The following is a 15,130-nucleotide window of genomic DNA, read 5'->3' as shown; positions in this document are numbered from 1 at the left end:
CTTATTAAATAGCCATGAGGGCTGCGTTAGAGAGACATGTAGAGGGAGGCCGGTGGGAAAAAGGAAATGGAGAGGACTGAAAGCTGATGCTGTGGAGGAAAAGGCCTGGGAGGGTCGAGGATCAAACTGGCGGAAAGGAGAGAGCAATGCAGCGTCTCTAGTCCGGCGTGCTTGCTGCATCCTGAAAAAACCAGCTCTGAAATGCTGCCTGTTCCTCTCTCCCACTCAGATTCAGCTGGTGCTCCGGGTCCTGAGCACCTGAGCCAGTGCCAGAACCTGACACTCTACCGGAGCTTCTGTGCCATGAAGTATGCCATCTATGCCCTCTGTGTGAACTCACACCAGCACACCCAGTGCCAGGAATGCAAAGACAGTCTCCCAGAGGACCTGGCTATGGCTACAGAGCCAGTGAATGATTCTGTCTCCTCCTCAGGTACAGAAACCACTCTTTCCCCCCCTCCCCCCCCCCCCCCCCCCCCCCGCTGATCCCTGATGCAACCTGTTCCACAGAGTTCTTTATGTGGGAACCCTTTTCCACCAGGATGGAGGAGGTGGCCCTTGGTTTTATTATGCCCAGGAATAATTTCTTCCATTAATCAGCCTTCGTTAATCAAAGAGACACGGAGAAAGCAAGTGATTTGCCTAAGTTCTAATGGAATCTGATCACCTGGTGCATTGTTTTCCAAATGCTTCCCTCCTCCCGCCCCCATAATCTGCAATAAAAATAGCATTTCACATCACACTTCAGTCTGCACCTAGGTATTAATTTGTGTGTTTATATATGTATGTGTATATGTGTAGATAAGTGATATACAAACTAAACTTTTGAGAAACGATATATTCACCCTTCCAAACAGAGCGCACTCTTGATTGTTTTTCTATTGTATGACATTTCTTTTTTTTTTTAAATGCAGCCTCTAAGTCAGGGGTGGGGAATGTCCAGCCCATGGGCTGTATAAAGGCCCACAAAATCATTTGTCTGGCCCTGCCAAGGCATTGGGGGTGAGTTAATTAAATGTTTGACTGAATATAGCAGGCTGGTTTTTGAGTTGATAATTTTGTATGGCCCGCAAATGATGTTATAAATATCCAACTGGCCCTTGGCAGAAAAAAGGTTCCCCACCCCTGCTCTAAGTCAGTGTCATGGATCACAGCTACAGTGTGAAAGGACCTATTTCCTATCCTCTCTCATTTTTCTTAATAGCTTACAACATTTAACTTGCCTTGTGTGACTGCTGGTCAGTTCTCTCTCTCTTGTAGCTTTGGGATGGACCTTCTTCTCTGAGCATGGTCATTTTTGACCAGTGAGTATTTCTTAAGAGATCTAGGTAGCCCTTGATCTTCTTTAGTGTAATAATGAGTGAAAATAGAATTGAGGAATAAGGAGCCTGTATGCTGGAGTGCTTGTGAGAGATGAAGAGTAATGTAATATTTAAAAAGCAGAAACAGAATAACAAGTGTTCAGTGAGCTGTACTTCTAATTAACGTACAAACTCTGCAAATCATGAAAAGACATTGGTGAGGAGTCTCTTATTATTCTGACTGTAACTGCAATTTCTTTAGTCATTAAAACATAAGTAAATGAGTTAAAGTTGTGTGAATGTTTGAGTCTGGCAAGTAATGTTTCTGATGTCTGCACTTTCTCTGCCCTCTTCTCTGATACATGCTACGTTAGGTGCTTCAAATCTCTTCTCAACATACCTGGCCAGGTGTCAGCAGTATCTGTGCCGTGTTCCTGACTCTTTGCGCCTGGAACTTCTAGAAAACATCTTCTCATTGCTCCTCATCACCTCTGCCGATCTTCACCCAGAGCCTCACCTGCCCGAGGACTATGCTGAGGAGGATGACATTGAGGGGAAGGACCCGTTAGGTTTGAGGTCCCCACCAGAGAGCCCTCAGCACATAGCACAGCCTGAAAGGAAGTCAGAACGGGGTTCCCTAGGAGTCCCCAGGAGCCTTGCTGATACACTTCCAAGCTGTCTGAAGACAGAGCCGAAAGACAGTTCCCCAGAGCCTCACGGGCACAGCTTTTTGGACCTCGAGCACCTTACCAGTGGTGTCAGCGGGTTCCTGGCTGATGAGTTTGCAATGGGGGCCTTCCTCAGGCTCCTCCAGGACCAGCTGGAGGAGCTCAGCAGCCACAGTCCACCTGAGGACCCAGCGCTGCCGGAAGGTCAGAACTGCCCGGAGAGCAGACAGGGACCGCAGAGCCGCCTGCACCGGTTTTCCAAGGTTCTCTCTGAGGCCCAGTGGAGATACAAGGTGGTAACAAGCAACCAGAGCTCAGGTGAGAGGAGGCATCAGAACCAGTGGGTCCAGAAAATGAGGAGGGAGAAAAACCCCAGGAATGTGGGAGAGAGTGAGGAGGAGTGCTTGGGAGTCACGCCATAACTCAAGGCATATACCATAGCAACTAGTGTCAGAACCATGCCTCAGAGCCCAGTCCAAATCTTCCCCTACCTGTTACCCCACGAGGTGGGTCAAAGCAAAATTGATCTCTCTGCCGCCTTACCCATTGGGTTTGCTGTTTCAGAGGAGCAACCTTTCCGAAGATACCGGCCCATCGCCACACGGCACCCTAGTCTCCGCCGGGGTCGTCGGACACGAAGGAGCCGGGCAGGTAATTGATGAGCTCTCCTCATGCCTTATTCCCATGCACCAGGCAAGTGGCATGGTACCTCTTATCTAATGTTCTGTAAGATAAAGCCCATGGTACACACACACACAAAAAGTGACCTAAACTTATCCTAGTCCCACTCCACCAAGGTAACCCTTGCTAATAGTTTCCTTCTAGAAATTTTCCACACAGTACAAGTATATATATCATTTCATGTATTCATATGTGTCATTGAGAACTAACTTTTTCACCTTTTATATGTCTCATACTGTATATTGACAACTGACTTTTTTCACTTATTTTAAAAGGTGCTTAATATTCCATTGTCATATGTACCCTTTTGTGGGCACTTAAGTTGTTTCCAATTTTTTTACTATTATAAACAATGCCTCAGTAAACAACCCTGTACATATGTCTGTGTATACTTGTGTGAGTATAGCTATAGGATAAGACCCTAGCAGTAGAATAGCAAGGTCAAAGATATGTGAAGATAAAATAAAGATATCACCAAATTGCCTTAAAAAAAAGGATGGACCAGTTCACATTCCCACCAAATGTATATGAGTGCCTGTTTGCACACACATTCATTAAAAATTAGTAGTATCAGATTTTTTCAAATCTGGGCCAATATGATTAATATAGCAATGTTTATCATTGTTTTAATATTAGTTTTTAGTTTAAGGTTGAATGTCTTTTATATATTTACTAGAGGCCCGGTGCACGAAATTCGTGCACGGAGGAGGGTTGTCCCTCAGCCCAGCCTGTACCCTCTCCAATATGGGACCCCTTGAGGGATGTCCGACTGCCCGTTTAGGCCCGATCCCGGTGGGCAGTCGGATCCCTAAACGGGCAGTCAGACATCCCTCTCACAATCCAGGACTGCTGGCTCCCAACTGCTTGCCTGCCTGCCTTCCTGATTGCCCCTAACCGCTTCTGCCTGCCAGCCTGATCACCCCCTAACCACTCTGCTGCCAGCCTGTTTGCCCCCAACTTCCCTCCTCTGCCGGCCTGGTCACCCCTAACTGCCCTCTCCTGCAGGGTTGATCACCTCCAACTGCCCTCCCTTGCAGGCTTGGTCCCTCCCAACTGCCCTCTCCTGCTGGCCATCTTGTGGTGGCCATCTTGTGTCCACATGGGGGCAGGATCTTTGACCACTTGGGGGCAGCTATATTGTGTGTTGCAGTGACGATCAATCTGCATATTACTCCTTTATTAGATAGGATAGAAGCCTGGTACAGGGGTGGGGGCCAGCTGGTTTGCCCTGAAGGGCGTCCCGGATCAGATGGGGGTTCCCTTGGGGTGTGGGGCGGCCTGAGCGAGGGGCCTGTGGTGGTTTGCAGGTCGGCCACGCCCCCTGGCAACCCAAGTGGAGGCCCTGGTATCTGGAATTTATTTTCCTTCTACAATTGAAACTTTGTAGCCTGGAGCGGAGCCAAGCCTAGGGCTCCCTCCGAGTGGCCGGCAGCCATTTGTGTTGGGGTTATAATTGAAACTTTGTTGCCTTAAGCGGGTGGGCCCGGCCAGGGTGTGCGGAAAGCTTTGCTTCCCCTGTTGCCGGCGGCAACCCCGGCCTGCTCTCTCAAGCTCCATTCTGCCGCCATTTGTTTGAATTTGTTTACCTTCTATAATTGAAACTTTGTAGCTTGAGTGGAGGCTTAGGCCTGGCAAGGGCAGGCGGAAAGCTTGGCTTCCTCTGTTACCTAGGAAACCTTGCTCTCTGTGGCTGTAGCCATCTTGGTTTGGGTTAATTTGCATACTCGCTCTGATTGGATGGTGGGCGTGGCTTGTGGGTGTGGCTTGTGGGTGTGTCGGAGGTATGGTCAATTTGCATATTTGTCTATTATTAGATAGGATTGGCCATTTATATTTTTCTCTGAGCTGCCTATTCATGTCTGAGGTCCATATTTTCTGTTGAGTTCATCTTTCTTATTGACTTGTAAGAAGCTTTTTATACATTATGGGTAATATTCTGTCATTATATGCTAATTTTTTCCCCTTCACTTTGAATTTGAATTTTTCTTTTTTTTTTTCTTTTTTTTTATTTATTTTTTTTATTTTTTTAAAAAAATTTTTTATTGAGGTATTATATGTGTACATATCTTACCATTACCCCCCCCCACCCCACACCCACACTTGCCCTCACCCCCCAGAGTTTTGCGTCCATTGTTTATGCTTATATGCACGCATACAAGTCCTTCGTTACAGAATTTTATACAGGACCATTATACAGGTGTGTTAAATTTTTAGATAATAAAATTTCCATTATGATTTTTGGTGCTTGTTTTTAAATAATTAATGGAATCCTTAAGAGTTTCCTATGTGCTAAATAACACGAGGTATCTTGAGGGAAGTGAATGAGGCTTACATCAGGACTTTGCCTTCAAATGATTGATAATGTACCTGCACAGATGATATACATGAAACACTTCAACTGCATGGAGGCACTGCCTAAAAACAGAAGCTGTCTCTATGAGAGATCAGCATAGCCTACAGAAGTCAGGAAAACAGGTTTTATGGAAAACTTGGCTCCTGAACCAAGCTCAGAATGAGAAGGCTCCAGCAGTGGCGATGAGAAAAGTGAACATAGTGGGTAGAATGGAGGATATTATGAGAGAAACCTGGAAAACCTCAAGGTTGAGTTGCTAAAGCCCTTAAGCTGCTCAGTTAATTGGTTTGAGTGAAAGGCTTGCATCCACTGGACCCATCCACCCCAAGAATGCACACGCCATCTTTCCTACAGCTGTGTGTCCTTTCCTAATGTGAGCCAAGCAGACACCCTTGCGTAGGGCTGATATTACCCTGGAGTGACCACCCTAGGAAGAGTGAGCCTCCATTCGCTATGAAGAGCCGGTGTTACGAAGGAGCTTTTCCACAAGGGCACTAAACAATGTGGTCGTTAGCATTAGAACAACTTTTGCAATGTCAGAAAAACTTGTGCCCCCCTCCGCACCCTCCTACTTTCTAGTCATAATAGTTATGCTTTTTCTTTTCCTTCGGAATATTGACAGTGCTTAGTGAGCAGACAGGTCGCTGACCCCTAGAAGTAACTTGAAAGCCCTGGGGCTCTAAGACCCACAGGTTGGAACCACTGGTATAAGCTGCTACCCAATGAGCATTGGCGCCATATTAAGCCCACCCTTCACCTTTGGTCTGTAGGAACTTGCATTTTGCTGTAGAAGAAGCAGTAGATATAGTAGTTAACCATTATCCTTTCACTCTTACTACCCAGATCTTAATTTTCAAGCCAACTTCTCACTTTCTACATTTTGAGGAGTTGGTGGTTGATTTTCTCTCTCCTTCCTGTCACCTCTAGATGGCCGGGACAGAGGTTCCAATCCATCCCTGGAAAGTACAAGTAGTGAGCTGAGCACAAGTACTTCAGGTATGGGGATCCCAACCAGTTGCCAACTTCAAGCAGCTTTGCCCTGATACGGAGTTGCCACACACCCTGGTGTAGAAACCTGGACTGAGCAGTGCTTTTTTTTTTAATCCTCATCCAAGGATATTTTTTCATTGATTTTTTTAGAGAGAATAGAAGAGAGAGGGAAAGACAGAGAGAAACTTCAATGTGAGAGAAACACATTGATTGGTTGCCTCCTGCACCAGCCCCAATCAGGGCCCGATCTGGGGAGGAGCCTGCAACCAAGGTACATGCCCTTGATTGGAATTGAACCGCTACCCTTCGATCTGAAAGCCGACGCTCTATCTACTAAGCCAAGCCGGCTAGGGCGCAGTTCTTATTTGTAAGATAAATAAGTCCTGGGGATGTAACATACAGCGTGGAGACTATAGTTAACAGTACTGTATTGTGTATTTTAAAGTTGCTAAGAGTAGATTTTAAAAGTCTCAATAAAATTTGCAACCATGTGTGATGGTGATCATTTCACAATATAATAAATCACAATATATTAAAACTAATACAATGTTATATGTCAATTATATATCAATTTTTTAAAAAAGAAGTTTGGTTCTGCCCATGGCCAAACAGATTTCAGTAGGGAAAAGGCTGTTTCACTATCAATCAAGTTACCATTAGCAGAGAGGAACAGAGGTGAGAGGTACATACCTAAGAATGTACTTAAGTATTATATTCAAACATGATAGCATAGGTTTGCCCTTCAATTGAGGGAAAATTAATACCCACTTACACACCTTTTAAAAAAGAAACTTTTTGAAGATGAAGAGTTTGGTGGGAGGTTACAGCAGTAGAGTTTTTCCTCAATTTCTATTGCTTCCTTGGCCCCACGTTCTTATGTCTCAACAGAGGGAAGTCTGAACATCGTGTCTGGAAGGAATGAGTTGGATGGCCTGTTGCAGCCCCAAACTCAAAGTTCATTCATCCCCATGATGTTCTCCCCACCTGAGTCGCTGCTGGCATCCTGCATCCTCCGGGGGAACTTTGTAGAAGCCCATCAGGTAAGGGGCTGGGCAGCTGGTGTTAGTAGCCTGGGCCTCACCTTGTCATAGTAAAGAATGTGAAGTCTATCTCTAGCCATCTGGAACCTGCTGGGCCTCAGGCAAAGCTGGGTACCTGTGCAACCAGAGCCACTTGGGAGCAATTGAGGGGCCACATCCAGCAGGAGAAACAGGAGAGAGTTTCCTCGTACAAGGCCCAGTCCCCAGCGTTGCAGATTTCAAGACCCAGACTGGAGGAGATTTAAGCTGCCGAATCATTGGTTTGTTTTACATAAACAGTGTTTAACAAGATAAAATATTTACCGACAAGCTCACCATTTCAAAACATGGAAATATTTTTGTTTCCTTATAAGCTTTCTCTGAACACATACATGTTTTTAATAGTTAAAAGTCATGATGCAGACAATGTTTAATAAGAAATAGAATGCCGCCCTAACCGATTTGGCTCAGTGGATAGAGTGTCGGCCTGCGGACTGAAGGGTCCCAGGTTCAATTCCGGTCAAGGGCATGTACCTTGGTTTCGGGCACATCCCCAGGAGTGGGTATGCACGAGGCAGCTGATCGATGTTTCTCTCTCATCGATGTTTCTAACTCTCTATCCCTCTCCCTTCCTCTCTGTAAAAAAAATCAATTAAAAATATTTTAAAAAATAGAAATAGAATGCCTGTTCAATATACTAGGGTAAGGGCTACCAAACTAAAATGTTCGTGATGGCCCTGGCCGGTTTGGCTCAGTGGATAGAGCGTCGTCCTGCAGACTGAAGGGTCCCAGGTTCGATTCCGGTCAAGGGCATGTACCTTGGTTGCAGTCACATCCTCAGTAGGAGGTGTGCAGGAGGCGGCTGATTGATGTTTCTCTCTCATCAATGTTTCTAGCTCTCTATCCCTCTCCCTTCCTCTCTGTAAAAAATCAATAAAATATATTTTTTTTAATGTTAAAAAAATAAAAAATAAAATAAAATGTTCGTGTTGTCGAGGGATGAGCGCAAGAAGAAATCAGAAAGACTTGCCCTCCCTGAGCTTCTGTATCCTCACTTAAAACTCAGAGTTAAATATAATACCTGCTTGTTCTACCTCGTGGGGTTAAGAGGATTCTGTACAAGCTGTGAGAAATGTAAGAATCCTCTGCTATTGTTTAAATTTAATAGCATGAAAACCTACCTTTCTAATTTTTAAAACTTCGTTGGTATATTTATCATACTGTGCTCGTCCCTTAACATGCAGGTCAGAATTTTTTCTTCCATTTTAGTTCAGTTGTTGAAGAATAAATCAAGGATAAAATCTAGGCGATAGGAGAATTTTTGCTTAGCTTCCTCTGGTCATTGTAGGTTCCATACCTTAATGACAATGGTAATTCTGACCCTCTAGGAAGGATAGGACCCTCACCAGCCTTTTTTACACCCAAATCTGGAGTTAAGTCAACTGTGAGCCCCTGATCCTTTACCCCTAAATGTGCTCACTTCTACTTCCTTTCCTGGTGTTAGTAGCCTGGAAAAGCCCTTGATTTTTTATTTTTTTTTAATGAAAAGTCACCTTTTTAAAATATATATATTTTTATTGATTTCAGAGAGAAAGCGAGAGGGAGAGAGAGATAGAAACATCAATGATGGGAGAGAATCATTGATTGGCTGCCTCCTGCACACCTCCTCCTGGGTATTGAGCCCACAACCCGGGCATGTGCCTTTGACCAGGATCGAACCTGGTCAGTCCACAGGCCGATGCTCTATCCACTGAGCTAAACTAGCTAGGGCTTGATTTTTTTAAAATAAAAGCTTTATTTTTTAACCTGGTTACAGAATAAGCCATGCATATTACAAGTAAATACCAAAAGTATTAACAAGAAATAATATTACTTGTAACTGTATTATCCAGAATCAATAAAAGTAAAGTATACTCTTTGCCATTATTTTTCCAAGATCCATGTGACTTTTATATAGCCAAGATTATTTTGAATTTAAAACTTTATATATTGCCTTCTTAACATTTGCCTTGTACCTGATTTAATGACCTTACAGTAGTCTGAGTAGGTAGCTGCATTTGACCATTCTCCTGTTACTCAACATGTAGATTATTTTCAACCTTGTAATAAATAGTGCCAGGATTATCACCTTTAGGCATTAAGCCTTTTGAATTGTTTCCTTAAAAAAGTTTCTCATGAAAATTACTGAGTCAAAGAATATAAACGTTTTTAAAGCTTTATGGATTGCCAAATTGCTTTTCAAAGAAGGTTGTGACAGTTCATTTTACCACCACCCCCTGAGGGCTTATTTTTATACTTTGTCATTGTGATAGATGCAAAATGGTATTAATGTGACTGAAATTCCCTAGATTACTAAAAGGGATAACATTTTTCATCTATGTATTAGTCATTCATTTTCTCTGAAATTGTCCACATCTTCTGCCAATTTTCTACTGGGGCTGTGGTGGCTTTCATGCTGGCTTGGATAAGTAATTTCTATATTTGATCTACTCTTCTAACATGCAGTGCTCTTCCCACCCTACAAAGCGGATGTTTTGGGGCCATAGTCTAATGATAGGCAAGATCCCATATCTCTAGGCATGGGCCCATCACAGCCACACTCCCGCCTGTCTTGTACCAGGTGGTGTTCATGTTCGACCTGAAGTCCTCGCCCAGCTCAGGGGAACTGATGTTCGTGGAGCGCTACCAGGAGGTGATCCAGGAGCTGGCCCGTGTCGAGCACAAGATTGAGAACCAGAACTCAGACGGGGGTAGCAGCACCATTCGAAGAACTGGCAGTGGCCGCTCAACTCTACAGGCCATTGGCAGCGCTGCGGCAGCAGGTCAGGCTTCCCCGTTGCCACCACAGGTGGTGAGGTAGCTGGGGAAGGAGGGTCTCAGGGGACAAGCCACCCGAAGAATAGGCTCATCATCATGAAGGTGAGCAGAAATCCAGGGCAGGACACTTGCCTTGAAGAACAGCATATTGAGAGTCCGTTTGTAGCTGTGCCCAACTTCCCTGACCATGGCGGTCACGTACCTACCACTCGAGCTACTCCATTAAGCTTGTCCGGTGTGATTAACACTGAAGAGTGTGAATGCTCTTTTCACCATGTGTTTTCATGGTGCTTTGGGAAATGGTTATGAGTTTATTTCCCTCCATATAACTATTCAGGATAAAGCATATTATTTCAGTTTTCTGTAAAGTGAAAAAGTTGTGTTTAACTCATAGCCTGCGATTTACAGGTATCAATTCTCAACTTTGGCTACACTGCAAAAACTGATCCTTTCATTATTTCTTTTTTTCCCACTGTGCAACCTGCCTCAGTGCCTGTAGCCAGCCCACAGGCAGAGGCCAGGCAATGGTTCAAGGCCACAGTTGCTCTGCATGGGACACTATGAGAGAGCTAGGGGGACGGGCCTGCCATTTTCTTGAAAACCTATGCCTTTTCTTGAAAGTGGACTCTTGAACCACGTTTTCACATTATCTTACTAGACTAGGCTCTGTGTACTAGGTAGCATCCCATGTTACTCCTTCTCTGTTCTCCCAGAATTTTTAATAGCTATTCAAAAATATATATGCACTTTTTGCCATTTAATATAAATGGGCTCTTACAGCAAGTACTGTTGTCTACCTTGCTTTTTCACAGCATATTTCTGAGATCTTTTCTGATTAGCACACAGATCCACCTCACTCTTTCTCAGGCTACTTTTAGATCCCATTTGGAAGAAGCCCTCACTCATCTCGTCCATTTTGGTTTCTCTTGGTCTTTCTTTCCATCCCCTAGTTTTGACGCCATAAGAATGGGTTGCAATGATGATACTAATATGCATAGAAGATATCCTGTGCAGAAGGACCAGAATAGAATAGAATAGAATAGAATAGAATAGAATAGAATAGAATAGAATAGAAGTGGCGTATAGAATCATTTTAATCTTACTTTCTGCTCCACTGTTGGTGTCCAGGGATGGTATTTTATTCCATCTCGGACGTGACTGACAAGCTGCTCAGCCCCTCTGGAGACCCCATCCCCACGCTCCAGGAGGACTTCTGGATAAGCAGCACCCTGCTGGAGCCCACTGACCCCCTCAGAGAGGTTCTGGAAGAGCTCAGTCCCCCCGCCATGGCTGCGTTTGACCTCGCTTGCTCTCAGTGCCAGCTCTGGAAAACCTGCAAGCAGCTCTTGGAAACGGCTGAGCGACGTCTGAACAACAGCCTTGAGAGCCGGGGTGAGTGCTTCAGCTTTAGTCCTCCCTTCTCAAATGGATTTCTGAGGTACTTGAGAAAATCTGCAAGAAGAAAGTACTTACCGGGGAATGAGAGGAAGGGAGAATGGATTAGTTAATTTCCTCATGTTCAGCCTGGCGGCATAAATATATTCTGTTGAGAACCTCACCTTCTTACTAGACATAGCATTCTGCAGTCGATTGAGAAGTTATTTTCTGATTTACAGATAAATTTAAAAAATAAATATACATTCAAAAATGGTGTAAATGGAATTTGTCTTTAGACTACTATTCCCTCTCCTGAGTGAACCCCACTTAGCCTATAATAGTCTTGAGTTTGTAAACCACATATAAGGGAAAACATGGAGGGAAGATTGTACCTTGAGGTAAATGATATCAAAATGTGTACATGGAATTCTTGAAGGAATGAAGGTAGAAGAATGTGAAGATACATTTGGGTAAAGTTCACACACAGCAAACATTGGAAGGACTGACCCGGGAGGGAGAAAGGCACCTGTTCTCTCAGTGATGGGGACGAGGAATGGTGAACAGGTTGCAATGTGAACAGCTCTCCTGGGCTCAGTGATTCCTTGAGAACTCACAGGACTCAGAATGTAGTCACACTCATGACTAAGATTTATTTCAGCAAGAAGGTACAAAGCAAAACCAGCAGAGGGAAAAGTCTCATGGGGTAATCTGTAGAAATGAGGTAAAAGACTTCCAAGAGTCCTCTCCCAGTGGAGGCATACAGGACAGGCTTAATTCCCCCAGCTGTGAGTTGTGACAAGGCTGGAGTGTTGCCTATAGGGAAGCTCATTAGAGACACAAGCCCAAGGTTTTTACTGGGGGCTGGTAACAAAGGCACCCTCTGCCTATTGTGTCCCAGAATTCCAGACTCTCAGAAGGAAAGCAGGTGTTCAGACTGAACCACGGTGTACAGAGAGCGTAGGCACAATGAGGAATTGTGCCTACGCTCTCTGTACACGCTCTCTGTACACTCTCATCATTTAGGGGAACTTTTATGCAGTATAGGAAATCGTTTGCCAGTGAAGGTCACAGATACCGCCAAGGGCCCACCTTGTGAGCAGGCCTTTCTGAGGACAGAAGTCTCAGGCCTGCTGTGTTAACTCTCTTCTGCACACCTCTCCAAATCACTTCTGAGCTGCTGGTTAAACCATCCTTTAATGCCCACATGGTCCTTCTAAGAAAGTATACTGTGGCACTTGTGATTCTCTTTTGAGGAACAATTCTCCTCCCCCTCATCTAGCACTTTTATCCTATATAATAAAGGGCTAATATGCAAATTGACCGAACGGCAGAACGACCGGTCGCTAAGAGACGCATTGACCACCAGGGGACAGACACTCAACACAGGAGCTGCCCCCTGGTGGTCAGTGCACTCCCACAGGGGGAGTGCCGCTCAGTCAGAAGCCGGGCTCACGGCTGGTGAGCACAGCAGTGGTGGTGGGAGCCTCTCCCGCCTCCACAGCAACGCTAAGGATGTCCGCAGTTGGACATCCCCCAAGGGCTCCCGGACTGCGAGAGGACGCAGGCCGGGCTGAGGGGCCTCTCCCCCCTGAGTGCACAAATTTCGTGCACCAGGTCTCTAGTTCTAAAATAAAAGGAGATATTACTCAAACTGTTAGTAGTTGAAATAGTTTCAGGCTAGTCGATCAGAAATTAATTTAGTACCTACTGTGTCTCCAGATTATCCCCAAGTATAGGGGGTACAGGGGAGGTATAATGAGTCATCTCTTCATAAAATTGTTCATAGTGAAGATTCAAGATCCTACTTAAAGCAGTTAGAGAAGACAGATACAATCTCAGGTCAAGTCCTCAGCTGAGGGCAGTACCAAGGCAAACCCACAGGAAGTGCCTGATTGGCTGGGATGGCGATTGCATGGCAGTGCCAGAGATTCTCGGCCTGCTGCACTGACAGCTGAGGCATCTTTCAGGAGATGGCCTTGGCATCTCAGGCGCAGAGAAGCCGGTTGTGCTGGCTGTCACCCAAAATGGCACAGCATCTATTTCCTCTTTAATATTGAAGAAGATAAAATTGCACAAGTAAGCACAGGACTGAGGAGCAGTCTCTGAAAGTACCTTATTTTTTCTGCATTCCCTCTTCCTTCATCTGTTCCCAGGTCGGCAGCTAGACCATGTCCTCCTCAGTGCTGATGGCATTCGAGGTTTTCCAGTTGTTCTTCAGCAAATCAGTAAGATTCTCAACTATTCACTTATATCAGCCGGACAAACTAAATCAGGTGAGTTGCTTTTCTCCCTTTTTATTTTCTCCCGGACTCGGAACCCTAGGTCAACATCAACCTTACTTTTTCTTTCTTGTTTGCTTTCCGTAGAGAGTGTAGAAGAAAAGGGAGGAGGCCTTGCACGGTGCAGCATTGCTGAGCTGCTTCAGACGTGCTGGCCCAGCCTAACTGAGGACTGCGCCGCCAGCCATGCCGCCCTCTCCCAGCAGCTGGACCAGATCCTTCAGTCGCTGAGGGAGGCACTGGAGCTGCCAGGTACTTGTCCAAGTGTGGGAGCTGAGGACTGAACTCGGGAGAGGAAACTGGAGCAGAAGCTTAGGACTTCAGCAGTGAGCACTACTAGCCCTCCAGTTAGCCAACTCCACTGTTCCCCTGCCTCTCAAGTGAAGGGATGGTTAGCACTCATTAGCTGATACATCTTTCTTATCCCTAAGGAGCAATATACCCCAAAGTTACTCAGTAAATATTGATTAACCCTTCCCCAAAAGCCATTCCAATCCCAGAGTCACAGGAGTAAGCACAGAACCATTCACCCTGATTTCTCCCAACTCAAAGCTCTTGCTGGCTGGGAATCAACTTGGGAGTTTGTAGCTGCCTTGTAAGTGTAGTGCCCGAGCTATGGAAGTCCCCATGCAGTGGACGGAAGCCCAGTTCACATAATTGTGTTGGAAATTGACCCAAAGCTGGACACACAGACTAAAGCCTCCATCCTTTCCACCATTGCTGCTCTCAGAGCCCAGGAGTTCTCCGCTCTCGTCCCTGGTGGAACAGGCGGCCCAGAAAACTCCGGAGGCAGAGGCCCACCCTGTGCACATCCAGACTGAGCTCCTCCAGAAGACCCTGGACAGACAGGCCCCCGTGGGCAGCGGGCAGACGGACTACATGGGCACCTTCTCCAGTTACTGCAACACCTTGGCTGCAGTTCTTGTTCAGAGTTTGCGCTCTGAGCCTGGTAAGTAGCAAGAAAGAGGAAAGAAGAGTCATGAGTGGTCTGCAAGTGTTTAGAGCGAGGAAGAGGAAAGATTCAGTTAAGAGGTTCTGTAGCCAAGGACACTCAATTCATAAGGTCTTCTCTTAGTCTTCGGTGTTTTATTCACCTTTGTCTCCCCAATACCTAGTATAGTTGTGCAGCACATGAAGTGCTCAATAAACTTTGACAGCTTTAATGCCTCAAAAAGACCTTAGACCTTCAGCCCATCGTGGGCGTGAGGACCCAGAGGAGGAACCAAGTCTCTGATATGAGTGCCAGATTCCTACTTGCGTCTGCAGAGTGAGTGTTGCATGCACTCCAGTCATGTTGGATGAGCAGGATGAGCTCACTGCTTTTTTATTGGTTCTGGAAAATAGGGCTCTGAACTATGCAGTCAGTGGTCACTTTCTTTACCTTTGCAGATCACGTGGAGGTCAGAGTTGGAAATCCCTTTGTTCTCCTGCAACAAAGCTCTTCCCAGCTGGTGTCACACCTCCTGTTTGAGCGACAAGTTCCACCAGACAGGTAGGAGCTACCCCATGGGAGTTGAGCATGGGCCTGCCTAACTGTTTCATCAAGGACACTGAGGGCTTCGTGGGGTTGTGCCTGGGTTCAGTATAGGGAGTGAAGTTACTTCTAGACTTTGCCCTTGATTTGCATTTATTCTTATACAGCTAC

The 15,130-nt window shown here is 45.5% G+C and overlaps 1 protein-coding gene across 2 annotated transcripts in view; it reads left to right on the top strand.

The window, feature by feature from the left end:
• ZFYVE26 (zinc finger FYVE-type containing 26) overlaps positions 1–15,130 on the top strand; it is a 69,613-nt gene that overhangs the window by 15,957 nt on the left and 38,526 nt on the right. For both annotated transcript variants that reach the window (XM_079767562.1, XM_079767561.1), the window contains exons 10-20: positions 230–433; positions 1,676–2,287; positions 2,534–2,620; positions 5,931–5,999; positions 6,882–7,033; positions 9,633–9,834; positions 10,958–11,221; positions 13,360–13,479; positions 13,573–13,737; positions 14,216–14,434; positions 14,875–14,977. In XM_079767562.1, the coding sequence (XP_079623688.1) occupies positions 230–433; positions 1,676–2,287; positions 2,534–2,620; positions 5,931–5,999; positions 6,882–7,033; positions 9,633–9,834; positions 10,958–11,221; positions 13,360–13,479; positions 13,573–13,737; positions 14,216–14,434; positions 14,875–14,977 (2,197 nt within the window). The remainder of the gene's footprint in view (positions 1–229; positions 434–1,675; positions 2,288–2,533; positions 2,621–5,930; positions 6,000–6,881; positions 7,034–9,632; positions 9,835–10,957; positions 11,222–13,359; positions 13,480–13,572; positions 13,738–14,215; positions 14,435–14,874; positions 14,978–15,130) is intronic.

This window comes from Cnephaeus nilssonii (genome assembly GCF_951640355.1).
Source record: "Cnephaeus nilssonii genome assembly, chromosome: 4".
Taxonomy (NCBI): domain Eukaryota; kingdom Metazoa; phylum Chordata; class Mammalia; order Chiroptera; family Vespertilionidae; genus Cnephaeus; species Cnephaeus nilssonii.
Note: the sequence above shows the minus strand (reverse complement) of the source record. Positions and strands in the feature narration are given on the sequence as shown.